Source organism: Hyaena hyaena, unplaced genomic scaffold (genome assembly GCF_003009895.1).
Source record: "Hyaena hyaena isolate Hyena2069 unplaced genomic scaffold, ASM300989v1 scaffold_70, whole genome shotgun sequence".
In the NCBI taxonomy this organism is placed as follows: Eukaryota; Metazoa; Chordata; class Mammalia; order Carnivora; family Hyaenidae; genus Hyaena; species Hyaena hyaena.
This window is the reverse complement of record NW_024080701.1, coordinates 737,966-764,401: the sequence shown is the minus strand read 5'-3', so window position 1 is coordinate 764,401 and position 26,436 is coordinate 737,966. Positions and strand designations below refer to the sequence as shown.

Sequence of the window (26,436 nt, the reverse complement as noted above, 5' to 3'; positions counted from 1 at the left end):
GTGATGTGTCATTTGGTCATTGATTAATTTGTGAATGCTGCACCACTCTTGCATCCCAGGAACAAATCCCACTTGTGAATGATTTTTTTTTTTTTTTTTTTAATGTACTGTTGGGTTGTTTGCTAATATTTTGTTGAGGACTTTTATATCCGTGTTATTCAGAGATACTGGCCTGTAGTTATTTTTGTCTTGTCTTTATTTGGTTTTGGTATCAGGGTAATGTTGGCCTCATAGAATGAATTTGAAAGCTTACCTCCTTCATTTATTTTTTGGAATAGTCTGAGAAGAATAGGTATTAACTCTGCTTTAAATGTTTGGTAGAATTCACCTGTCAAATCCTCTTGAGAGTTTTTTCACTACAGGTTCAATTTCATGGCTGGTAATTGATCTGTTGAAATTTTTGATTATTTCCTGCATTTTTGGGAGGTTATATGTTTCCAGAAATGTATCCATTTCTTCTAGGTTGTCTAAATTTGTTGGCTTGTGATTTTCGTAATATTGTTTATAATCCTTTGTTATTTCTGTGGTGTCAGCTGTTATTTCTCCTCTTTTTCTGATTTGTTTCAGCCTTTCTTTGAGGAGTCTGGCTAAATGTTTATCAGTTTTGTTGTCTTTTCAAAGAACTGGTTCCTGGTTTCATTGATCTTTTCTGTTTTAGTTTCTATTTGGTTTATGTTTGCTCTTTATTATTTCCTTCCTTCTACTGGTTTTGGGTTTTCTTTTTCTAGTTCCTTTAGGTGTAAGGTTAGGTTATTTGAGATTTTTCTTCTTGATATAGATCTGTATTGGTATAATCTTCCCTCTTAGAACAGCTTTTGCACACCCCAAAGATTTTGGACCATTATATTTTCATTTTGATTTGTCTCCATGTGTTTTTTGGTTTCTTGGTTGAGCCATTCACTGTTTAGTAGCATGTTATTTAACTTCAATGTATTTTATGCTGTTTCCAGACTTTTTCTTGTGGTTGGTTGAGATCTAGTTTCATAGCACTGTGGTTGGAAAAGATGCATGGTATAATTTATTTCTTTGTGGCTTGTTTGTGGCCTAAATATGTGATCTTTTCTGGAGAGTGTTCCATGTGCACTTAAACAGAATGTGTATTTTGCTCTTTTAGGATGGAATGTTATGAATATATCACTTAGATCCATCTTGTCCAGTGTATCATTCAAAACCAGTATCCTTGTTGATTTTGTCTTGATTATCCGTTGATGTAAGTGGGGTGTTAAAGTACCCTACTATTACTGTATTACTATCCATTACTTCCTTTGTAATTACCTGCTTTTTATGTATCTGGGTGCTGTCATGCTGGGTGCATATTTACAATGGTTACATTTTCTTGTTGGATTGTCCCCTTTATTATGTGGTTCTCTGGTCTCATTACAGTCTTTGTTTTAAAGTCTATTTTGTCCAATATAAGGATTGCTACCCCAGTTTTCTTTTCACTTCCATTTGCATAAGTGCTTTTCCATCCCTTCACTTTCAGTATGGAGGTGTCTTTAGGTCTGAAATTAGTTTGTTGTAGGCAGCATATAGACGGGCTTTGCTTTTTTATTCATTCTTTCACCCCATGCCTTTCTTTTTTTTTTTTTCTTTTTAACTTTCTTTTAACGATTAGAGAGCAAACACGTATGCAGGCAGGGGAGGAGCAGAGAGAGAGAAGGGGACAGAGGATCTCAAGTGGGCCGTGAACTGACAGCCTCATGCGGTGTTCCATTTCAAGAACCATGAGATCATGACCTCAGATGATAAGCCAAAGTCAGACTGACTGAAGCACCCAGGGCCCCCCCCCCCTTTCTTTTTTTTTTTTGAAGTTTGAGAGATTTTGTGCGTGCGTGCGTGCGAGCGAGCTTGAGGGGTAAGGGAGTGGCAGAGAGGGAGAGAGAATCCCAAGCAGGCTCCTTGTTCAGTACAGAGCCCAATCTCTGCAGAGCTCCATCTCACAAACCAAGAGATCATGACCTGGGCCAAGACCAAGAGTTCACTTAACTGAAAGAGCCACCCAGGTGTCCCAACACTCTGTGTCTTTTGATTGGAGCATGTAGTCCATTTATAAAGTAATTATTAATGGGTATGTACTGCCTGTCATTTTGTTACTTGTTTTATGGTTGCTTTTTGTAGTTTCTGTGCTCTCTTGCTCTCGTGGTTTGCTGGCTTTCCTTAAGTCATACTCTTTACTTTTTGATTTGTGGTTAACATTAAGTTAGTATCTAATCTCTTATGCATATAGCAATCTATATTAAGTTGTTTTCCACTTAACTTTCCCATTTACTCCTCTCTCTACATTCTAGGTATTTGGTACCATACTTTACATACTTGTATTTTGTGAATCCCTTTACTAATTTCTATAGATACTTTTAATGCTTTTGTGTTTTCTACTTTTTTTTATGTCTATGTGGTCTTTCCTTTCCACTAAGTTCCCTTTAACACACCTTATAGGGCTGGTTTAGTGGTCATGATTCCTTTAACTTTTGTTTGTCTGAGAAACTCTCTCCTAGTTGGAAGGATAGCCTTGCTGGATAGAGCATTTGTGGCTGCAGGTTTTCTTTCAGCACTTTGATTATATCCTGTCACTCCCTTCTGGCCTGCAGAGTTTTTGGCAAAAAATCAGCTGATAGCTGGGGTTTCCCTTGTATGAAACCGTTTTCTCTTGTTCATTACTGTTTTCTGTTTTAATTACTATGTTTCTTGGTGTGGACCTTCTTGGGTTGATTTGTTGAGGGGTGGTTTGAGCATATTCCTGTGCTTAGTCATTAGGATTAAGGGAAAACATGGCTGTTTTCTTGTGTTCTAGCTCCACAAAACCTTCAGTGTTAACAGATTTGCAATTAAGAAGCAGAGATATATGAAAGCATTTATTATATCCAAAAAGATAAATTTATATATTACACATGAAAAACTTACAAAGCTCAACTTTGTGGGACACCTTCTTAGAATGAAAAAAAATTACATGAATGTACAACATTTCATAGTATAAGCTCCTGTCTTTGAACAAGATAATGACCATTCTTAAGGATTAAAATAAGATTCTGTAGTAGTCATCTCTGTAGCTATACAGGAATAGCACAGACACCCTGCAAAAGAGAAAAGGTAGGATCAATATAATGGGGTAAGAACAAAGTTAATAACAGATTTAGAACACTTGACGTAAGAGTTTTGTTTAATAAAAACAAGACGGAAGGCTTGTCACTGAAAAAAAACTACGTAAGTTTTACGGAAGCAGTGAGGGGCAACGGGCTGTATGTAGTACAGGATCCTACGTGAGGGGAACACCATGCCTTTTAAGCAGCGGGTAACAGGAATGACTGGCATTCTGAGATGAGGACATAATACAGCAAAGCAGTCACAGCATTTCCCTTTCATTTAGACATTCATAGGAGTTAGCTGGGTGATGAAAATTCTAGGTGGGATCGCTACCCCTGGGTTTTGTTATCAAGGGCAATTCCAACATAATTGCTTATCAGCCATCAGAACTCAACAAGACAATAATATACGCCATTTTGAAATCTCTCCTTCAGTTTTATCCCACGTTGAAACCTGCAATACCTAGGTGATAACTTACTTTTTTTCTACTTTGATGTTATAAATTTCATCACAGACTAATTTGAGATATCTTTGCTTTGGCAGGCGTGACAGCAGCTGCTTCACAGTTGTATTAAATGCCTGTTCATCAGCATCCCACTAGGAAAAATAGATAAGACTTAATGACAGGTACTAGTGTTTATTAACTTTTTTTCTGGGTCCCTAATGAAAGGCCAATGCCATTTAAGTGTACTGCAAAAAATCCATTACAACTAGAAGGGGTGGGGAGATTATTGGGGTTTTTCCTTTGGAGCACTGATTTTCTGTACAAGACTCCTTTTTTAGATCCTGATGAGCAGTGCTACAGTCGTAGTGTGCTACGTGACTTTAGACCAGTTATTACTGATTTATTTTGTGTAAAATGGAAATAACACCTCTGTGTGCATCCATTTGAGTGGAGCCTAAAGCAATAACTGCCAGCACAGTGGCAGTGTGTGGGTTTGAGCCCCACGTCGGGCTCTGTGCTGACAGCTCAGAACCTGGAGCCTGTTTCAGACTCTGTGTCTCTCTTTCAAAATAATAAACATTAAAAGAATGCTTATTCAACTTTAAAATTTTTTTGACTATTTGATAATAAAGGCTCCCATTAAAAAAACTTTTTGCGGGGTACCTAGGTGGCCCAGTCATTTGAGCATGTGACTCTTGATTTTGGCTCAGGTCATGATCTCACTATGAAATCAGGCCCACATCAGGCTCTGCACAGCATAGAACCTGCTTGGGATTTTCTCTGCCCTGTCCCTGATCATGTGCTTTCTCTCAAAACAAAAACAAAACAAAAAAACCCCTTTATCATGAGAAGTGTACTCTTAATCCTATTGACCGATTTCACCTGTTCTCTGCCCCTCCCCACCCCCACCCCCCACCCCATCGGTTTTTTTCTCTGGTAACCATCAGTTCTCTTTAACTATAGAGGATTTCTTAGTCTCTTTTTTTTTTTTCCCTTTGCTCATTTGCTTTGTTTCTTAAATTCCACATATGAACAAATGAAATGAAATTTATCTTTCTCTGATTTCTTCTACTTAGTACTATGTGCTCTAGTTCTGCTCCTCTTGTTGCAAACAGCAGGATTTCAGTCTTTTTTATGGCTGAATAATACTCGATTGTGTGTATGTGTGTACACACCACATCCTTATTCACTCATTCATCCCTGGACATTTTGGTTGCTTCCATAATTTGGCTGTCGCTGCTGTAAACTTTGAGGTGCATGTATCTCTCTGAGTTAGTGTTTTTGTATTTTTTGAGTAAATACCTATTAATGCAATTCCTAGATTATAAGGTAGCTCTATTTTTAACTTTCTCAGGAACCTCCATACTGTTTTCCACAGTGGCTGCACCAGTTTGCACTCCCACCAACAGGGCAGAATGGTTCCTGTGTTTCTCATATTGTTGATTTTAGCCATTCTGACAGGTGGTATGGTGGTATCTCAGTGTAGTTTTGATTTGCATTTCCCTGATGATGAGTGATGCTGAACACCTCTTCATGGGTCTGTTGGCCATCTTTATGTCTTTGGAAAAATGACTGTTAAGGTCCTATGTCCATTTTTAAATCAGGTTGTTTTTAGTGTTAGCCATAAAAATTATGTATGTATAAATAGACATTCAATTTTTGACTTAATTTTTATAAAAATATCTTTCATATAATTCTAATTCTACAAATAAGCTTTCCTAGTTGTAATGAAGGTCTGAGACAGCATTGTATGGAGGTGAGGAAGACAGATCCCATTTCTGCTAATTACTAGTAGGTTGACCTCAAGTAAGGTATTTAGTATCTCTGGGCACCTGTGTGGCTCACTCACTTGAGCCTGCTCAGCATGAAAACCTGCTGAAGATCCTCTCGCCGTCTGCCCCTCTCCCCTGCTTGCATGCTCTTTCTATAAAAAGCTTGGTAGGGTGGCTCAGTCAGTTAAGTGTCCTACTTCAGCTCAGGTCATGATCTCGCAGTTCGTGGGTTCGAGCCCCGGGTTGGGCTCTGTGCTGACAGCCAGCTCAGCCTGTTTCAGATTCTGTGTCTCCTTCTCTCTCTGACCCTCCCCTACTCATACACTCTCTCTCTCTCAGAAATAAATAAAACATTAAAAAAATGGGGAAAAAAAACTTTTTAAAGAGCAAGGCCTGCCAGAGCCTGATACACAGTAAAAATATGAGGTGTTGAAATATTCTTTGAAACTTAAAAGAAAGTCACTAGAAAAATATAATTCTCTCCAAGTCTGATTCAGTAATATATGTCACATAAAAGAAACAATGCTATTAAATTCCTGGAACTGCTAAAAAGTACCCAGTATCATCAAGAAAATAATGCCATTTTTAAATTTTGTTTTGGCAAATAAAATACCAAAGCCTGGGTGTTAAAAGGCCACAATGCACAAGAGTTCATCTTGCTTACCTCTAATGATAAAAACTGTAGGATGGTTTCTTTGGGTAGATCCACCTGTTGATACACAAAAATGTAGGTCATCTCTCAAGGAACCCAAGGCAGCACATACTGACTCGTGACCATGGTGTTGAGCATGGAGGGAGCTGGCAGAGTCTGGGACATGACTGTGCTATAAAATACAGCACACTTAAATGAACCATGCAGTGGAAAGAGATCAGCTCTGGCAAACAAATGTCTCCGGTCCTCACACGTTACACCCCAGGGGCTTGATGCTAGTTCCTGCACTCAGTATATTCTTAATGAGGCAAAAGTCTGAAACATTTTAGAAAAATGGTGACTTTGTTTTTATTCCCCCTGCCCTCCATCTTTCAGAGGAAGAAAACAGGAGAAACAGACATAGAACCTTCCATTTTTTCCTGCTTTTACAGATCTAGATTGCATGTGGTTCATATCAGTGATAAAAGGCCTACATCCCAATACTGTGCACACTGGGCAAAAATGGCCTGACCTCTGAGGAAACAGCTTGAACAGGGCAATTCTCAAAATGTTAAAGAAAGGACTTACAGCCAGAATTTCAATTTCACTGCTTTTCTGATGTAAGTTGGCAAGGGAGGTCTGAAGTCGGGTTTGTACCTAAAAAAGAAGAACTATCAGAACTCAGAACCTGCCAACCCCAACCATCTTTCTTGCCATTTCTTATTCTAGGAAAAGTCACAAGTGACAAACTAAGGCCTAGAAGGGCTCCCAAAGATTATCTAAGGACTTTCTCCTTAATCCACCCCAGAAAGATGATTGCCTAGGCTATCCTGATCTCAGGGTAAATGAGATTTTATAGTCTTTTGATAACTTAATACTCCACTTATTTATCATAAAGCTCAGGGCACTAAAACTGCATGTGGAAGCAGGGAAATTTTCATATTAAGCTAACTTTGGGAAAAAAAGGAAGCTGACAGCAGCGAGGACAAGGAACTGAAGGGGGATGAAAGTGGCAAAAAGATGTGAAAATGTGTCGCTATCCAACATCCTGAGAAACAGCTGGGAGCACATACAACAATGAGGTCTTTTATATTTCAATCTCATCGCATTTCTAAATAATGACTGCTCTCTAACACTCACCCACTTCCCAAGTTAGGCCAGCGTCCTGAGGACTGCCCTGATTCTTTTCCCCCCTACCTATTTAAATCCATCAGGGATCCCCTTCCGGAAGCCTTCATCTGTCATTTTCACAGACACTGCTTACCTCGCCCCTCCCCTGTGTCTGCAGCACGCTCCTACACTCCTGTTCAGTGTGTCTAATTCAGCATTCTGTGACTGCTTTGTTGTTCTCCAACTATATACTGCATATGCTTCTAAGGTTATATACTCTTTGAAGATTGGGGCCAAGCCATATGTCTTTTAAATTTTACATGGCATTTCACACAGAATCTGGCATCTAGCAGACACCAAAAACATGTTTGCAGGGAGAAACCTACCTCACGTCTTGGAACTGATCTCATATGCTTTGTTACGCAGAACAAAACCCAACCCCGTCTGCCATTAAATATAGATCAGAAAGTCTTTGTTTAGATCTAGTAGTTCTGACAATAGGTGCTTCTAGGTGCCTGCAATGCACACAGACGCCTCTTCACAGGAAAAATGGGGCAGAATCCTAACACCAGAGAGATGCTTTGTGTTGATGAAATTTTCAGAAGCCACCAAGTTAAGGAAGTGAGAAGGAAAATATTTCCAGGAAACTCTTTCTTATCTCCCTTTCCTATCTTCTTCCTCCTTTGTAGCTTACATGAGAAAGCTGAGGCAACTGTATACCTGAGTTTCATACCGCCTCCTCGTGTTGGCTGACAGCTTCTCTGGGGCGATCACACTCACAATGGGAACAACGGCAGCTCCATGGATTTCAAACAGACCTGAAACACAGAGTTTCAGAATTTATGGTCTTCCCTGATCCCACTTTCTATAACTCAGCAAAGTGATGGCAAGGATATTAGTAGAATTCACTCTAGTGTGATTCTAAGGGCTAGATTCTGTCCAGGCATTGTTTTCCATCTCTTCAACTACCGGCCTTTGACCTGGAGGAGACCAGAACCCTCATGCTTCTGTCAAAACTACCAGGCTTCTCTCCTAAGGTGGGAGGTGGGGTGGAAGGTGACTAAGGCACAAGAAGGCTGTATGAGTCACCAAAACCACGTGAACCTAAGAAAAAGAATCACATTTACTATCTCTCCAGCTCTAAATTCCTGGCAGAAAGTCCCTGCTAGCAGAAACAAACCAGAAAGACCCAGTTCTGGTAAAAGCCAAATATGTCGTCTTGTGGACAATGCTTGGGACACTGCTTTTTCAGTAAGGCTGGTAGATACGGTGACACTAAAGATGTAAGATCACCATTATTCCCTCTTGGCTTTCAGGAAAACAATGTATACAATGTCTTTCTCAAGGGATTTCAATATATTATTCCTCAATCTTCTGTGTGGGGAAAATTATCCACATTTAATCTGTATAATAAACTGAGTCAAAGGAAGATTAAACCAGATGTGAAAATAAGGCAGAAAGACAGGGATGTATTAGGATCAGAGGAATCAACAAACTTTCAGTCATTTTCTAGGATGTGGATTTCAAAGCACAAAGATCAATTCCAGTTGGTACATTTAACAGTATATGTTAAAGTTATTTCTGATAACAACAAGGAGTCAGCACAGTTGTTAGTGCTCACCGCAAATGTGCACGCACACACCGCACGATTAGGTTTACGTTTTAATTAGTAAATACCTGAAGCATTAGAAAATGACCCCTTCAGATTTTGCACTGCAAGATTATCCGAAGCTTCTCTAAAAACAAACAAAAACAATTACAAAACATTCAATAAAGCAAAACACAGATAAAGTGAGCCATTTTTTCTATTAAGTGTAAAAACCAAATATTGGTTATTAGTGGAAGAAAAATAACAAAATTTGAACTTAATTATGCATTTGGTCAAGAGCAAGTAAGAATTATAAAGGATGTCATTTCAAATTAACAAATCCTTTTTGATTTATTCAGCCATGTCTGAAATCCTGGCTCAACATAAGAAGCTAATTTCAGTGAAATATAATGGGTGTTCTATCCGCTCCCCTCACAATACAAGGAAACATTAGCAATAGCATGCCCCACCTTTATTACGGCAGCAACCTTGGTGATCTCCCTTGGGAGAACATTTAGTAAATAAGGAGATTCTTTCAAAAGCAGTGAATGGATGTTCTTTTAAAGACTGAATTAGTTTATAGCCTTTGGGAGACACAATAGCACTCTCTCTTGGGAAAACATGGAAGTAATCATGCACATGGATGAAAGATTTTAAACCTTTCCCTGCTAAAACTGAATCCCATCTGGACTTCTAAGTGTCTTAATGTTCACCTGTACTATTAATTAGTTGAGTATTTTATGCTTTCTAAACCTCTGTGGGTTTTTTTTTTTTTTTTTTAATCAGTAATCCTAGTATCTGGTGACTTCTAGAACATAATATTCCCTCATATAAAAAGCATGATGGTTAATTTATTCCAGCTCGGTGCAGATGGGAACGAGCCCAGTGTGAGGGAAGAAGAAGTACGAATGTTTATTTTCTGTAAGCCAGGAGTTTTCACTATGGCACTATTGACATTGTGGGCCAGATAATTCTTGGTTGGGGGTCTAGGTGGTCAGTCCTGGGCACTAGAGCAACAGCACCCCTGGTCTCTCCTAGATACTAGCAGCACCCCCAGTTCTAACAACCAGACATGTCTGCAAAGAGTGCCAAATGTCCCCTGCTTGAGAATCACTGACAGAAGCCAAAAAAGGTATTTTGGATTATGAGCATATATATAAACATTACACACTTATAAAAAAAAAAAAAAACAACCTAAAGAAAATTAGGATCCTTGTAATCCCACTAACCAGAAATAACTACAATTAAAAATGTGGTACATCATTCCAGCCTATATATGGGCTATGTATTTTGACTGAGAATGGACATCCTTCCATGTCAATAAATTCAGCTTTAACTCTAATTTATCATTTAAAAATTATTTTATTAAGTAAACTCTATGTCCAGTATGGGGCTAAAACTCAGGATTCCGAGATCAAAAGTCGCATGTTCTTTTGACTGAGCCAGTCAGGCCTGGCCCCTAGAATCATCATTTTTGAAGGCTGCATAACACTTCACTGTATTACTATAATCCAAACAATCTTATACCAGTGGATTTTGTGGTATATTAACTGAGAGATTCTCAAAAGTGTGGTCCTGGGACCTCTGGAAACCCCTGAGACCCTTTCAGAGGTCTGTAAGGTCAAGACAATTTTCACCATAATCCTAAAATGTTACTTCTTTTTTTAATGTCCATCCTCTCACAAATGTGTCATAGAATTTTCTGGAAACTGTATGATAGGTGATAGTACAACAGATTGAATGCAGAAGCAGATGACAATCTAGTTTTTTCTATCAAAGTGTTAAAGAGATTACAAAAATGGGGAAAAATGCATCATCTGTAAAAACAAAGTGTTGCTCTTCTTAAATTTCTTTGGTTTTAGAAAATAGTTATTTCTCATTAAAAATGTCAGATTACCATGTAATGGTAATCTTATTATTTTAAAATAAATATTTTTAAAATGTTCATTTTAATTCCTAACAAATTCCTAATAGATATGACCCACATAAACAAAGTTCTTTGGTGCCCTCAAACAATTTTTAAGGATCTAAAAAGGGGTCTGAGGCCAAAGAGTTTGAAACTGCTGTTATAAGCAATGCCTTTATAACGTCTTTGTACATACCCGCATGGCATAAGCTTTACTATAAATTCCTGAAAGTGACATTAATGGGTCTTTTTCTTTTTTTAATTTTTAAGGTTTTTAACTTACTTTTTAAAATTCCTATCTAGAAAGTTGAGCCAGTTTACATTTCCATTATGAGTATATGATATCTTTTCCCAGAATATATTAGATCTTTCAAATATATTGATAAAAGACTATCAGAATTTACTGAATAACAGACCAAATAAGAGAATTCTGGCTCCTGAGGCCTTTCAAACTGATTAAGTATTCTCTGACATGTTATGAGAAGTGAACATTGAAAGTATGATTAGTCTTATATAGGGGGTCATATACATAAACTGTTGAGTTCTTCAGAAGCAACAGAATGGTCCATTAAAAGTTATTCTGGTGAATGCTTATTTCCCAAAAGGATCAAATTGAGTTTTTAAAAAAAGGCACGAAGTTCTGCAGGTAGTCACAGCTGGGTTTCTGGGCCTTTGTTACCTGATAGTCCTTTCATCACTGACTTTAGTCCTGAGTTTCTGCACAACATATTCTATAAGATCAGACTCCAGCACGCATTTCTCTGTTTGCCTTTCCTTCTCAAAAGACTTAACCTTAAAAAGAATGAAATAGATCCATCAATTTCTGAAGCCAACAGGCTGAACCCGAGCATAAAACTAAGTCAACAGTTCAGGTTGGTGGTTCTTAACCAGGGACGATTTTGCTCATCACAGGACAGTTGGTGATGTCTGGGAACAGTTTTGGTTGTGACATCTACAGAGGATGCTACCAGCATTTTGTGGGTAGAGGCCTGGGATGCTGTTCAACATCCTACAGTGCCTGGGACGGCACCCCCACAATGATCTGGCCCCAAATGTCACTGTGGCTTTGAGAAATTCTGGTATAGACTAGAAAAGCTTACCATTGATGACAGAGTTTAAAAAGGGGCGGGGGGGGGGGAGTGCAAGACTAATTCAGCTCCTATTTCATTTGATTCTTTCACATATTCTTCCCCATAAACATCCCCTGGTCAGTCACCAAGTTTACACACCCCTCCATTCCAAACCTAAGTCCTGTCACCCCATTTTTATGATACCCGCCCTTTCATCTTCACTGGGCATGGAGCTGCCTTGGCTTACAATAGTCTTATATTCTTCCCACAGCTATCCCTGTCTTCGGTTTTCCCTCACTCCATTCCATGCTACACGTCCCTGCAGATTGATGTCCCTTTCAGTCCAAAACATATGCTCTAGAGTCCCTGAGACCCTTTCACACATCTCTAGCTGCTACATAAAGTCCAAATGCCTTGGTGGGCATTCTGCTCTCCATGATCTAGCTAAAACCACTCTCTCCTACTTAAGTACCCTTCTTTGCAATCCTTCTGCTTCACAAAGTAGACTTATACAGGATGATACCAAAATAGTTCTTTGCTGGCCTTCCTCTGACTTTGGAACAGGTGAGTCAAAGAATTACCAGTACCTTTGTTATTCCTTTAAAAGGTCCTTTCAGCACATATATGTATCTTGCCCATCCATGAGGGTCCAGCATAAACCCCACCTCTACCCTGAAGACTTCTCTGCTACTTCTGAGGTCATCGCCTGGGGTGATGAGCCCTCAGAGAACTTTCTATGTAGGACTCTCATGGCATTTAGCATTTTCTAACTCATGTACTAATGTGTTATGTTCCCTACCAGACTATAGGATACTTGACAGCAGGGCCTGAGGCCTAAATGTCGATCTTTTAGGATCTTAAATCCATCCCTTCTACACTGCGAATACTTAAAATGCATTTGTTGAATGGGTGGAGTGATGTCTTGCCCTTCAAATATGAAGATGATACAAGATTGAAAAGAGCTGGACAATGTTCTAGAATGAACAAGATCACATTTAACGGAGATAAACATGAAGTCCTGTAATTAAAGCCTTCATTGTAGGTGGCCAGCCAGATATGGCAATAACTGTGAAAAGGCCTATGAATTTTAAGTGGTAAGTTCAGTATAAGCCCAAGAGCCCCACGGTTGCTAACAGTTGACTAGTCAGCTGCACTAGAAGAAATCTGGTATCTGGATTCAGGGAGGTCAGAGATCATTCTCTTTTAGTCACAATATGCTTACTGCTGGGTAGAATTCTAGGATCACATTTAAAGGCAGACATTAACAAAGCCTGCCTAGAGGAGCTTAACTAGGAGGGTCAAGGATTTGGTAAATCATGTTATGAGAAATGGCTTGAGTAACCAGAATGTTTAAAACAGAAAAGAGGGAGTGCCTGGGTGGCTCAGTCAGTTAAGAGGCTACTTCGGCTCAGGTCATGACCTCATGGTTCGTGGGTTTGAGCCCTGCCATCGGGCTCTGTGCTGACAGACAGCTCATAGCCTGGAGCCTGCTTTGGATTCTGTGTCTCCCTCTCACTGTGCTCTTCCCCTGCTCGCTCGCTCTCTCTAAAATAAATAAATGTTTAAAAAAATTATTTTTAACCAGCCAAGAGGATAGAGTGGCATGGCAGTCTGTAGTCTCCTAGAATTTATTTGAAGGTAGTAGGGAGGGAGAAGGAGGAAGAATTAGGCTTGTTATGGTGACTACTGTAGAAGGCAGAACTAAGCCCACTGAGTGTTAAATTTTGGGAAGGAGACTAATTCAGGTTTTTAAAATTTGCTCATTACTACAGCAGTATCTTACGACATGAATTATCCATCAGAGGCTTGATGGTCATCTCGGTAATACTGCAGGAGTAATCACTGTTCTGGAAGAGGCCTGATCAGTCGTTCTTAGGGGCATTTATAATTTTGTGACCAGCCAGCAGACTGGTAGTGGGGACTTGCAAATCTTCCCTAAAAGGATGAACTACTCCAAGAACTGCCTTCCTGCCTTCCACAGCTAGAAAACCCGACAAAACACGTAAGATTTTTCAGACATTAAACAAGCAGCAAGTCTTTCTCTCTCAAAAATAAACATTTTTTTTTTCTTATTTGAGAGAGAGAGACAGAGCAAAAGTGGCAGAGGGGCAGAGAGTGGGAGACATAGAATCCAAAGCAGGCTCCAGGTTCCAAGCTGTCAGCATAGAGCCCGATGCAGGGCTCGAACTTATGAACCATGAGATCATGACCTGAGCCGAAGTCGGACGCTTAACCGACTGAGCCACCCAGGTGATATTGCCTTATTAGTAATAGGTTAACTGAGAGTTAGACTAAAGGCTGCCCTAACAAAAGCTTAAAACCAAGCCTGGAAAGGATCAAACAATTCAAAGATTTTAACTAGACCCCAGAACAAAGCCCAGCAGTATTTCTAGGAACATAAAGCTTAGCACCCAAAAATTTAAAATTCATAGTGTCCACAATCAATCCAAAATTACTGGACATGCAAGGTGGTAGGAAATTAGGACTCACAGCCAAGAGATATGATAGAAACAGACTGGGAAATATCTCAGAAATCATGGAATTAGTAGACAAATACCTTAGAATGACTATTTTAAATTTTATAAAAAAAAGTATAAAGGAAACAAAAACCATAAGAGAGAAATGAAAGACCTAAAGATACAAATATAACTTAGAATACCACACTGAGGTAAACCATATTCAAAGTGCAGAAAACCAGTGACAAATGAAAATCTTTTTTTTTTTTTTTTTTAAATATTTTTATTTATTTCTAGGAGAGAGAGAGAGAGAGACAGCATGAACAGGGGAGGGTCAGAGAGAGAAGGAGACACAGACTCTGAAATAGGCTCCAGGCTCTGAACTGGCAGTCAGCACAGAGCCCGACGTGGGGCTCGAACCCATGAACCGCGAGATCATGACCTAAGCGAAAGTCGGACGCTTAACCGACTAAGCCACCCAGGCGCCCCGACAAATGAAAATCTTATAAGCTGCCAGAAAATAAAGAAAGATTATATACAGAGGATTAGAGCAGACTTTAACAGAAACTATGATCAGGTCAGAACACAATAAAATACCTCTTCAAATTGCAAAAAGAAAAAAACATAAATCTTGAATTTTGTATCTAGTAAAAATGTCTTTCAAAAATGAGGGTGAAGGGGCGCCTGGGTGGCACAGTCGGTTGAGCGTCCGACTTCGTCTCAGGTCATGATCTCACAGCTCGTGGGTTCGAGCCCCGCGTTGGGCTCTGTGTTGACAGCTGGGAGCCTGAAGCCTGCTTTGGATTCTGTGTCTTCCTCTCTCTCTCTGTCCCTCCCTTGCTCATCCTCCGTTTCTCTCTGTCTCAATAATAAACATTAAAAAATTTTTTAAAAAGAGGGTGAAGACTTTCTCAGACCAGTAACAACTGAGAGAACTCATGAGCAGAAATATTAAAGGAAATTCTTCAGGCAGAAGGGAAATGAAATCAGAATGATGTCTGCCTCAACAAAGGAATCAACAGTTCCAGAAATGGTAAATATGTGGGTAAATATAAAAGATATCCACCCTTATTTTAAAAACCTCCCTAAAACAAAACAAACAAAAACCTCTTTAAAAAATAAATTAGGACCAAAATAGTAACAATGTACTGTGGACTTTACAATTTATGCAAGAAAAATATTTGGCAACAACAGCAGAAAGAATGAGAGAAGGGAAATGCAAGTATTATTATAAGGTTCTTTCTCAATATCTGAAAGGCATATAGTATTTTTTGAAGGTAGAATGTGTTAAGTTAAAGGTGTATACTGTAAGCCCTAGAGAGGTCACAAAAAAAAAAAAAAACTCACCAAAAACAAGAGTAAATGGTCAGTAAACTAATAGTACATATCAATCTAAAAAGAAGGCGTGAAAAGACAAAAATGGAAAAAAAAACAGATGGAATAATCAGAAAACAAATAGTAAATGGCAGGTATAAACCCAACCATTTCACTAATTGCATTACAAATTAATGGTCTAACAATTCCAGTTAAAAGGCAGAGATTGTCAGAGTGGATAAAAAAGCAAAACTCAACTAGTGAATGTCTTTAAGAAACTCACTCCAAGACAGAGGATAGAAACAGGCATGCCATGCAAACATTAACCGGAAGACCTCAGAGGAAGAAATACTATCAGGGGTAGAGAAGAACATTTCATAATGATAAAAAGGTCTATTTATCAAACAGATATAAAATTCTAAATGTGCATTCACCAAATAACAGAGCTTCAAAATGCAAAAACTGACAAAACTAAAAGAAAAAGAGGCCTACAATGATAGTTGGAGATTTCAGTACTCCTCTCTCAGTAACTGATTGAACAAGTAGACAAAATGATTAGTAAAGATATACAAAACTTAGGCAATATCATCACACAGCATGACCTGGTATTTATCAAACACTCCTAGCATGCAGAATACACATTCTTTCCAAGTGTACATGAAACATCACAGTAACAGACCATTATGCTTTACTTTCAACCATGACTCAGTAAAATTACAAGGACTGAAATCATATAGTAATTGTTCTTTGATCACAAAGGAATTAAATCATTAGAAATCATTAAAGAAAGATAGCTGAAAAATACCCAGATATTTGAAAGTAACCTATGGATCAAGAGAAATCACCAAAGAAATTAGAAAGTATTCCCAACTATTAAAAAAATAAAATAAAAGGGGCCCCTGGGCAACTCAGTCGGTTAAGCATCCAAATCTTAATCTCAGCTCAGGTCTTATTCTCAGGTTTGTGAGTAGGCTCCATGCTGAATATGAAGCCTACTTAAAAAAAAGTATTCTGAACTAAGTGAAAATGAAAGCACTACATATAAAAATGTGTGGGATGCAACTGATACATTACTTAGAGTGAAAATTTATAGCATTAAATACTTATATTTAGTAAAGTTAAATCTAAAATCAGTGGTCTAAGCCAGGTGCTTTTTTTTTCTTTTTTTAACATGCAAAGACTCAGTATTTTAGGCTTTGCAGACCAAACAATGTCTCTGTCGCATACTATTTTTTTTTTCTTTATTTTTAAACAAAGAGTTTGAAAAAAGATTTGTAGCTTAGCACAGGCCATACGAAAATAAATAGGCTGTGTGCCAGATTTGGCCTCTGGACTGTAGTCTATCTACTCCTAATCTAAAATTCTGCCTGAAGAAACCAGAAAAGGAATAAACTAAATCCAAAATTAGCAGAACTGAAAAGAGTGGAATCAATGAAATAGAAAACAAATGAACACAAAATAGAGAAAAATCAGTAACCTAAAACACTGGTTTTCTGAAAAAAGACAAGATTGATTGATAAACCTCTAGCCAGGCTAGAGGCTTTTTACCTCACCAGTGGTTACAAAAAAAAAAAAGTGGGGGCTGGTTGGGGGGTAAGACATAAATTACCAGTATCAAGAATGAAAGAGGGGATTATTACTGCATCTCCCACAGACAGTGAAAGATAATATTGGAAAATTTAGATGAAATGGAAACATTCTGGTAAAGATCTACACTACCAAAACTTATCTATTCAGAAACAGGCAACTGGAATGGCTTTCTATCTGGGCCGTTGTGGCTTTATACTGGGGAATCTGACCAAATATTTGAGGATGAACTAATACCAATTCTACACAAAATCTTCCGTAAAGCAGAAGAGGAGAAAACACTGTCTAATTCATTTACGAAGCCAACATTACACAGATACCAAAACCTGACAAAGATTTAAAAGGGGAGAAATGTGTTAATTTTTTTTTTTTAAAGAGAAATAAAGATTAAGAGGTGGCATATCTTTGAACTTTGTAAGTTAAATGCAACAGAGTAAAACTGATTAGGAAGCAGCCAGAGGCTGTGCCAACCAGCCTATCAGTGCAGTTATTATTCTTGTTTTCTTAGATGGAAAAGAGGAGCAAAGGGAGAAAAGTAGGAAAAAGCGACTGCCACTGTTGTTGCATTTTTTTATGCTTGAAGGGAAGGATTCAGATTCAGATTCTCTCTTACGCTGTAGTCTCTCTCCCAGAATAGGCCCAGCCAGTACAATAATGCATTTCCACCCACGCCCAAGGCCAGGGCCTCAGTGGGAAGTCGGGTGCTCCGCAGTTAACACACAGTTGGGAAAATCTGTTGAACTGGGAAAGATTTCCTTGGGTCTGTACCTTGACATAGCTTCGTGCTTTATCTGAGACAAGTGCCACGTAGGTGATTTCGTGATGTCTGCAGTATTCCTGTAGTTCTTCTTGGGACTGAAACCAACAAACCACAGCGTGTGAGATAAACACAGAACACCTAGAGTGGCTTCAAGTAATTAAAGAGACTGAAAACACGGTGTTCAACTGCATTTTCAAAGTGAATTACTAAACATGCCGACTCCATGAGATACAAATATTAAGCCAGAAGAGTATGAATTCAAAGGAGAAAAAAAACCTTGCTTTTCTTAACATTCACTATGTCCTAAGGGGCCATGAACAATCAATGTGGTCAGGACACAAAAAGAGGTTTTTAAAAGCTTCAAGTCTTGATGGAAGGTGCCAAAAATTGTACAATACACGTATGCATAATGAAAAGGCCTTTGAGGAAAGCAGAGGCAGCAAGTATAGGGGACGATGAAAAGCAAGATTGAAACATCAAGTGAGCATCCAAGCGGAGATGCCTGCAGCGTATGTCACTGTGCAGGACAGAAGTCCCTGTTTCTGTAAGAGCTCTTCTCTTAACAATTTATGAAATAAGGAAACCAGTGGAAGAGGCTGCTTGGTCAAACGATTCAAAATTATTGCCCAACATATTTCTAACATGGGGTTTCTTATAACGTGCACAAAAATGGACTGCAGCAGCCTCGGAAGCCTCATGGTAGGCGATGTGCATGCAGCAGGAGTAAGGGTGGAGGCTCCGTTTCCCTGGGCATCTCTTCTCGCTCTGGGGCACCCGAGTGTGGGTGAGCAAGTGAGCGAGTGTATGACTTGATCACCTGGGAGCACAGGCCCATCTGTGATCTGCTGGTGGCGGTGCAGATGTTCTCTGAAGGCCCCCTTTCTGAAAGGCCCACAGGTTCTGGGTCCCGCTTCCCTCACTTCCATCCCACAGGGCAGGCTGCTGTGGGAGGTCTGAGGACATGTAGTGACATGTAGTGACATGAAATGCCTTTGAGAAGTGTGGTGGGCTGGGTAATGCCTCCGCAAAGATGTCCCAGCCTAATCCCTGCAAACTGAATAGGTTGCCTTTAATGGTAAAAAGGAACTTTGTGCTATGGATGTTGAGATAGGGAGATTATCCTGGATAAGGTGGGTACAATCAGTGTAATCACCAGGGTCCTTGTGAGAGAAAGACAGGATGGGCAGACTTAGAGATCTAAGGACAGAAAGAGAGGTAGAGAGGAAAGGAAATTCGACACTGCTGAGCTTGAAAGTGGAGGAAGCGGGGCGCCTGGGTGGCTTAGTTGGTTGAGCGTCTGACTTTCACTCAGGTCATGATCTCTCGGTTCGTGGGTTCGAGCCCCGCGTCGGGCTCTGTGCTGACTGCCCGCTCAGAGCCTGGAGCCTGTTTCAGTCTGTGACTCCCTCTCTCTCTGACCCTCCCCTGCTCACACTGTCTCTCTCTCTCCTAGAAATTAAAAAAAAAAAAAAAAAAAGAAAGTGGAGGAAGGGACTAACAGCTAAGGGATGATGCAGGAGGCTCTAGGAACTGAAAAAGTCAAGGGAATGGGTTTGCCCCTCTAAAGCCTTCAGGAAAGAACCAGCCCCAGCAGCACACCTTGACTTGAGCCCAGTGAAACTGGTATCAGCCTTGTGAATGCCAGAAACGTGAGGTAATAAGCCTGGACGGTTGTAAACCACAGTTTACATGTGGTAATTTGCCACTGTAGCAACGAGAAGCTAACACAGGAAGGAACTAACCAGAGAGAAGCAGAGTTGGAGAGAACTCTACCATAAGGCTGGAGGGCACAATTTGCCACTGCCGCCGCGACTGCACACACTCAACTCATGGGCGGGGTTTTTTTTGTTTTTTGTTTTTTGTTTTGGGTCTCATTACCTGCGACCAGTCATACATGATCTGTGCTGTGATTCCCACTGTCCAGAGTTTCTGCGTCAGGTTGATGGCCCTGGACATTGACATCTGGCCAACACTGACGACCAGGAGATCGCAAGAGCTGATTGTAACCTGGATCAGAAACAGAGTGGTTACATTTAGAGGAGCGAGACCAGCACCGGGAGGGAGGCACTGCTCGGGTGAAAAGAGAACCCTGTGCTCTTGTACAGCAACATATGTGCACAAGGATTGGCTTCAAAATGGTTTAGTAAAAAAAAAAAAAACCCACAAAAGAAAAAAATAGCAGTCAAAAAAATTGTATTAGCTTTTTTAGAAAGAAATTTTTTCTACTATCCTGAGCCATCAGGAAAGTCTTCTTTTCCTCTGGGAAAACTAATCTTATCTGAAACACAAAGGAAGAAGAACCATTTATAGCTCTGTAGAGTAGAGCAGGATTTCTGAACAAGGGGCTTTGACAAGGAGTCTGCTAACAGCTGGAACAAGTCACATTTACACAGCGTGTCACAGTTGAGAGTGAGGCCAGGAGAAGACGGATGAGCTGTCTGAGGTCCCTTGGCTACAGCTAAGAACACATACACAAGGATGGATTCTAAGTCTTGGGCTTGTCTATTGTGGCAAAGCATCAGGCTACTGCATATGCATATATGCACCCAGGGCTGCATGTAAGTGACTACAAGGTGAAAAGACCACTCAAAGCCCACTGGAAAGCAAAAGGGAACTTACAGGTTCTTCCATATTGAGTATGGCAGCAGATATCTTGTCTATAGCTATGCTGACCCCAACAGCAGTGGGGATGGGCCCCAGAGCCTGCGGTCCTCTAAACTGGGGAATCTGTGAAGAAAGATGCACCTCTGGTTAGGAAATAGACAAGAAACTGAGGTCACGAGCAATGACTGAAGGGCACACACTTGTCAGCAACTTAACATTAAAGGGTTCAACAGAAAAACGCGTGTGTGTGTGTGTGTGTGTGTGTGTGTGTGAGAGCGAGCAAGCGAGAGAGAGAGAGAGAAGAGGGGACAGGAAGGGAAAGATGGGAACAAGCACACATGCCATTTTAGAAAGTGATTTAGATGTCTGATTACATGTTGAAATAGTATTTTCGGTATACTGGGTTAAATATAAGCTGAATGCAGGGAAAAAAGTAAAATAGCTTAAAATTTTTGATTCTGTGTTGGATAAGAGATACTATTAAAATAAATTCCACTTGTTTCTCTTTTTTTTTTTTTCTTTGAAGCAGGCTCCATTCCCAGTGTGGAGCCCAGCACAGGGCTTGAACTCATGACCCTGACATCAAGACCTGAGCTGAGATCAAGAGTCGGACACAACTGGCTGAGCCACCCAGGCATCCCCCACGTGTTTCTTTTTACTTCCTTCATGTTGTTAGATAATTTAAAATTACACATATAGGTTCTGATTCTGGACCCAAGATGGGTAGGAACACTTCTATTTGTCCTGCTAAGTACAGCTAAAAATTCTGGACATTAACTTCTAAAACAAACCTAAGAAGCCTGTCGAGTGGAGGGAGGGTGGCAGACTGGCCAGGGACCATAGGATCTGAGGAATAACATGGTGCTGAGCTCCCTGGATTCGGTCTTTGCTTCACGTTTCTTGGATTGGGTGCTGGAGAAACTGACAACCCAGAAACACCCAGGAGAACCAACAGAGACGCCCCCAGGGAAACCTGCTCTCTCTAGACCAAAAAAGGGGCACCCTGGGAGGACAGGAAGTGTTTAAAAAACCCCTGTCCTGCCCCAGCCAAACACCACAGGAAAAAGCATAGGCCCACTCCCACCAACAAAGGCTAAGCAGGGGCCTACATTCACCCAGATGTAAGGAGCCTCCTACCAAGTCCCAGCGGGGTGGCATCAGAGAAGGCTAAATGGGAGCCAGGACTTTATCTGCCTGAGGTAGTGTGCCGCCGTCCCCCGCCCCCCCCCCCCGGGTCATTGGTGGAGGCCAGGAGCCAAAGGATTTCAGACCCCCGCCTCCATCCAAGCGGTAACAAGGCCACCCTTCCTGTAAGAGTGGAGCAGGCTGAGTCGGAGACTGGAACTTTCCCTCCTATCCAGCAGGAACAAGGTGGCCTGTAGAGGCTTGTGGGAAACAGTAACGAGATACCCCTCCCACCCTAGGGATGTGGGAGCAAGATGAGTGAGGAACCTGAATCTTTACCCTTAGCCAAGACTAGCAAGCACCCGCTGCCACTGCCGTGTGCTATCAGAGGTGGCCTGCTAAACCAGAAGGTCTAGCTAAGCTCGAGTCTCATAAACTAATACTTCAAATATCCAGAGTACAAGTGAGAATCATGCATCATGGCAAGAACCATGAAGATCTCAAAATGTGTAAGAAAAGACCATCAACAGCATGCCTGCGTGACTCAATTGGTAAAGCAACTCAGTGTAGCTCAGGTCATGATCTCATGGTTCTTCAGTTCAAGCCCTGCACTGGGCTCTGGGCTGTCAGTGCAGAGCCCACTCTGGATCCTCTGTACATCTGCCCTCTCCTCCTCTACTCCTGCGTGTACGTGTTCTCTCTCTCTCTCTCTCTCTCTCTCAAAAATAAACAATAAAAAGGGAAAAAAGAAGACAATCAGCAGGGGTGCCTGGTGGCTCAGTCAGTTAAGCGTGCAACTGTTGATTTTGGCTCAGGCCATAATCTCATAGTTCATGGGATCGAGCAGGACATCTGTCAGCGAAGAGTCTGCTTGGGATATTTCCTACCCGCCCCCCCCTTGCCCTTCCCCCATTCATGCTTGCTGGCTTGCTCTCTCTCTCCCAAAATACACGTAAAAAAAAAAAAAGAAAAGACAACAGACACCAACACCAAGATGACAAAGATGTCAGAATTACCTGACAAGGATTTTAAATCAATCATCATAAAAATGCTTCAACAAGCATTATGAACAGTCCTGAAACAAACAAACGAAACAAACCAAAAAACAAAGTCTCAGCAAAGAAGTAGAAGGTAAATAAAAACTCTAGATGGGCTCAACAGCCAGAATGGGGATAACACAGGAAATAGCCAATGAAATTGAAGATGACACAATAGAAACGACTCAATCTGAAGGAGAGAGAAAATGGACTGAAGCACATGCCCCAGAACCTCAGGGATACGCCAAAGCCTCAAACATTTGTCATCAGAGACCTAGGAGAGGAAAAAGGCTGAGACTGAAGAGATCTTAGAATAATATGCTTGAAACATTCTCCTCTGGTGCTATGGTGAAGGGTGGGGGATGGGAAGTGGCAGGAGACCCTGTTACTGCTGGATTACAGGTCGAGTTCAGCCTCCCACTCTGCTTTCTCCAGCACCCCTCCCACTCAGAAGGTGGCCTTGTTACTGCTTGGGTGGAAGCAGGAGTCCGAGACCCTTCAGTTCAGGGAGCACTGCCCAGGCAGATATGAAAGTCCCGGCTCCCACATTGTGGTGTCTGATGCCAACCCGCTGGGGTCTGTGTGGGGATCCATGCTGGAAAAGGACATAAATCTCTAGATTCAAGAAACAGATAATCCCAAAGAGTATGAATCCAAAGAAAGTCACGCCAAGACATGTCGTGATCAAATTGCAAACTAAAGACAAAGGAAAAAAAAATCTTAAAACATTGAGTGAAAACCAACCTTCCCATAGGGGAAAATTCAAATAACAGCACGCTTCTCGTCAGAAACCAGAAATCCTTCTCCTCTTGAGTTTCTCAAGAGTTTGGCAGTTGAAGTAAAAAGCGTAACACTATCTGACGTGGATCTCAATGTATGGAGAGGAAATATTTAAGACATTTATATTATAAATGGGGGGATGGGTATAGGGACTTAAAGGGAGGCAAAGGTTCTACACTTCATTTGAACTAGTAAACGTCAGCACCAACAGATCTAGGTGTGACACAACAGCTCTCTATCTCAATTGTGGGGGTGTTTACGGGACTCTACACACTTGATAAAATGGCAAAGAATTATACCCATACTGCGTACCCATGTCCATGTCCTGATTTTGGTATTTTATGATAGTTATGCCAGATTTAACCATTCAAGGGAATTGAGTTCTCTCTGTACCATCTTTGCAACTTCCTGTAAACTTGTAGTTCTTTTAAAAGTTAGAGGTGCCTGGGTGGCTTAGCTGGTTAAGTGTTCAATGCTTGACCGAGGCTCGGGTCATGATCTCATAGTTTGTGGGATGAAGCCCCACCATTGGGCTCCGTGTGGGATTCTCTCTCCCCTTTCTCTCTCTGCCCCAAACCCCACTTGTTTGAGCTCACACATACACACACACTCCCTCTCTCAAAATAAACAAACATTTAAAGATAATAATAAAAATTAAAAACACTACAAATGTGATTCACAGTATATTTCTGTTCCTAGATAAAAGGCATGCAGGTGTTCACTTGTACCACTGGTTCAGTGTTTCTGAAGGTTTGAAATATTTCAAAATCACAAGTTAAGAAATGAAATGATGCCAGAGTAAGTCAATTAACAAAGGGCAGGCTCTCACCAGCAGGTCATATCTGCCACCAGCCGCAAGGATTTCAGATATAGCCCTCTGCCTCCGTTTGATGACCGCCACAAACTGGAAGATGACTCCGTTGTGCTGCTGCACCTTGTAAACCAAGCCCAAGTTGATCAAGACCTGTGAAGTGCAATTGCACGCAAACGTGTCAAGGGCAGTGTTCTCCATCAATAGCATCACAGCAATCAGTAGGATGTGGTACACAGTATAGCCTGCCAAGTCTGAGAAACTCTGCTCTCTTCAAAAATCACCACTTTGGGGCACCTGGGTGGCTCAGTCCATTAAGCGTCCGGACTTTGGCTCAGGTCAAGATCTCCCAGTTTGTGAGTTCAAGCCCCGCATGAGGCTCTTTGCTGACAGCTCAAAGCCTGGAGCCTGCTTCAAATTCTATGTCCACCCCCCGCTTCTCTGACCCTCCCCTACTCGCGCTGTCTCTGTCTCTCTCAAAAATAAACATTAAAAAAAAAAAAAAAAGAATCACTACTTTGCTGAAGCAGAATTGCTATTCAATAGGAATCATGATGCGTGCAAGGAAATACTCACTTAAGCCAAAATTACTAGATACCATAAGTTCCAAAATATGGAAAGCAGAATTCTGGAAAAATAAAACCCTTACTCACATTAACTTAAAGACCCATCTCTCCCTCGTGCTAATGCTACAAACCCATACTAGAACCCTACAGTTGCCAAACCTGTAACTTTATGCCGAAGGTCTTCAGAAGTCCAACAATCTCCTCTAGATCTTTTAAGCCATACTTCACCAACTGGGCAACGCCTGTTTTCTGTTTTATTAATGAATTTATTGCTGGCATTAGATCTTGCAAATCTCCCTTCTGCTCAATAAATTTGTAGAGTCGATACAGCTGGGAAGCAAAGAGGCACATTTAGCTTCCAATCTGCGTTAGGGAAGACGCACTTTGCAGGGTGTTTCAGACACATGGGGGTCATGGCAAAGCTTCTGCACCTCCACGGGGAGGGATTTCTGTGGTCAGAGGCGATTTTAGCCTTTACTAGGATCCTAAGATTATTCTTTTCCAACATTGGAAGGACCTCATCCAAGTGTTTCTGGCACCTGCTCCGAGTTGATGCTGACCCGGCAGAGCAGAGCCTCGCCCTCAGGAGAGCCACCATTACAGATATGCAAGCCCTTCCTCATTCTCAGTCACTCCTGTTACTGCAGAAATGGGGGTTGGGAAGGTAAAGTCTGAGTGGTTCTCATTCTACTCTGAAACAGCCAGAAATTCCTCCTCCCTTTGCTGGAGTAAGTCTTGTTTGTTTGGAGCCCTGGGGCGCAGCTCAGGTGTCACCTCCTGCAGGCCGCCTCCAGATCCTTCCCTCCCTTTGACTTACACCGCCACCCCAGCTCCCAGCCGCTGCACCCATGATCTTCCACAGGAGGGCAGTGGCTAGAGATTTTCTATGGGCCCCTCCCAGTCCCTGGCACAGCAGGTGGAGGAAGTAACTATGGTCACAAACCAGAAAGAAAATTCCCACTTTTGCTTCTGGGAGTTAAATAAAATTCTAGCTATTTTAAGACTACAGAATTATAACCTGGTTCAAAACTAAACTGGCACATGGAAACTAAGAGCTGAATGAAGACTCAGCTTAATCCTATTTAATATAATAATCATATGGTGCTGCCACACTGGAAAACAGTATGGAGGTTCCTCAAAAAATTAAAAATACAACTACCCTACAATACACCAATTGCACTACTAGGTATTTATCCAAAGGATACAGGTGTGCTGTTTCAAAGGGGCACATGTACCCCCATGTTTATAGCAGCGCTATCCATAGCAGCCAAAGTTTGGAAAGAGCCCAAATGTCCATCAGTGGATGAATGGATAAAGAAGATGTGGTTTATATATACAATGGAGTTTTCCTTGGCAATCAACAAGATGAAATCTTACCTTTTCCAACTACATGGATGGAACAAGAGGGTATTATTTATGCTAAGCGAAATTAAAAAAAGACAAATCTATGACTTCACTAATATGAGCACTTTAAGATACAAAACAGATAAACATAAGGGAAGGGAAGCAAAAATAATATAAAAACAGGGAGGGGGACAAAACATAAGAGACTCTTAAATATGAGAACTGGGTTGCTGGAGGGGTTGTGGGAGGGGGGATGGGCTAAATGGGTGAGGGGCATTAAGGAATCTACTCCTGAAATCATTGTTGCACTGTATGCTAACTAACTTGGATGTAAATTTTTAAAAATTATTAATAAAAAATATACAATCATAAATTACTTGTTTTTTAAAAATCTAAAAAGCGTTATAGTCTCAATTTCCTTACTAGATTTTTTTTCTTAAAAGACTATT

The 26,436-nt window shown here is 40.8% G+C and overlaps 1 protein-coding gene across 3 annotated transcripts in view; it reads right to left on the bottom strand.

The window, feature by feature from the left end:
* Positions 1-2,839: 2,839 nt before the first annotated feature.
* The window catches only part of EIF2AK4 (eukaryotic translation initiation factor 2 alpha kinase 4), a 97,895-nt gene continuing 74,298 nt past the window's right edge, over positions 2,840-26,436 (bottom strand). The window contains exons 28-39 of one of the 3 annotated variants that reach the window (XM_039232828.1): positions 24,803-24,973; positions 24,096-24,230; positions 20,340-20,447; positions 19,599-19,727; positions 17,729-17,815; positions 11,213-11,325; positions 8,717-8,775; positions 7,760-7,857; positions 6,518-6,586; positions 5,963-6,007; positions 3,560-3,678; positions 2,840-3,071 (exon numbers count right to left, since the gene is read on the bottom strand). In XM_039232828.1, the coding sequence (XP_039088759.1) occupies positions 3,014-3,071; positions 3,560-3,678; positions 5,963-6,007; positions 6,518-6,586; positions 7,760-7,857; positions 8,717-8,775; positions 11,213-11,325; positions 17,729-17,815; positions 19,599-19,727; positions 20,340-20,447; positions 24,096-24,230; positions 24,803-24,973 (1,191 nt within the window). In that variant the 3' untranslated portion in view covers positions 2,840-3,013. Of the gene's footprint in view, positions 3,072-3,555; positions 3,679-5,962; positions 6,008-6,517; positions 6,587-7,759; positions 7,858-8,716; positions 8,776-11,212; positions 11,326-17,728; positions 17,816-19,598; positions 19,728-20,339; positions 20,448-24,095; positions 24,231-24,802; positions 24,974-26,436 lie in introns of those variants that run through there. The other 2 variants (XM_039232829.1, XM_039232830.1) reach the window with 2 other exon arrangements.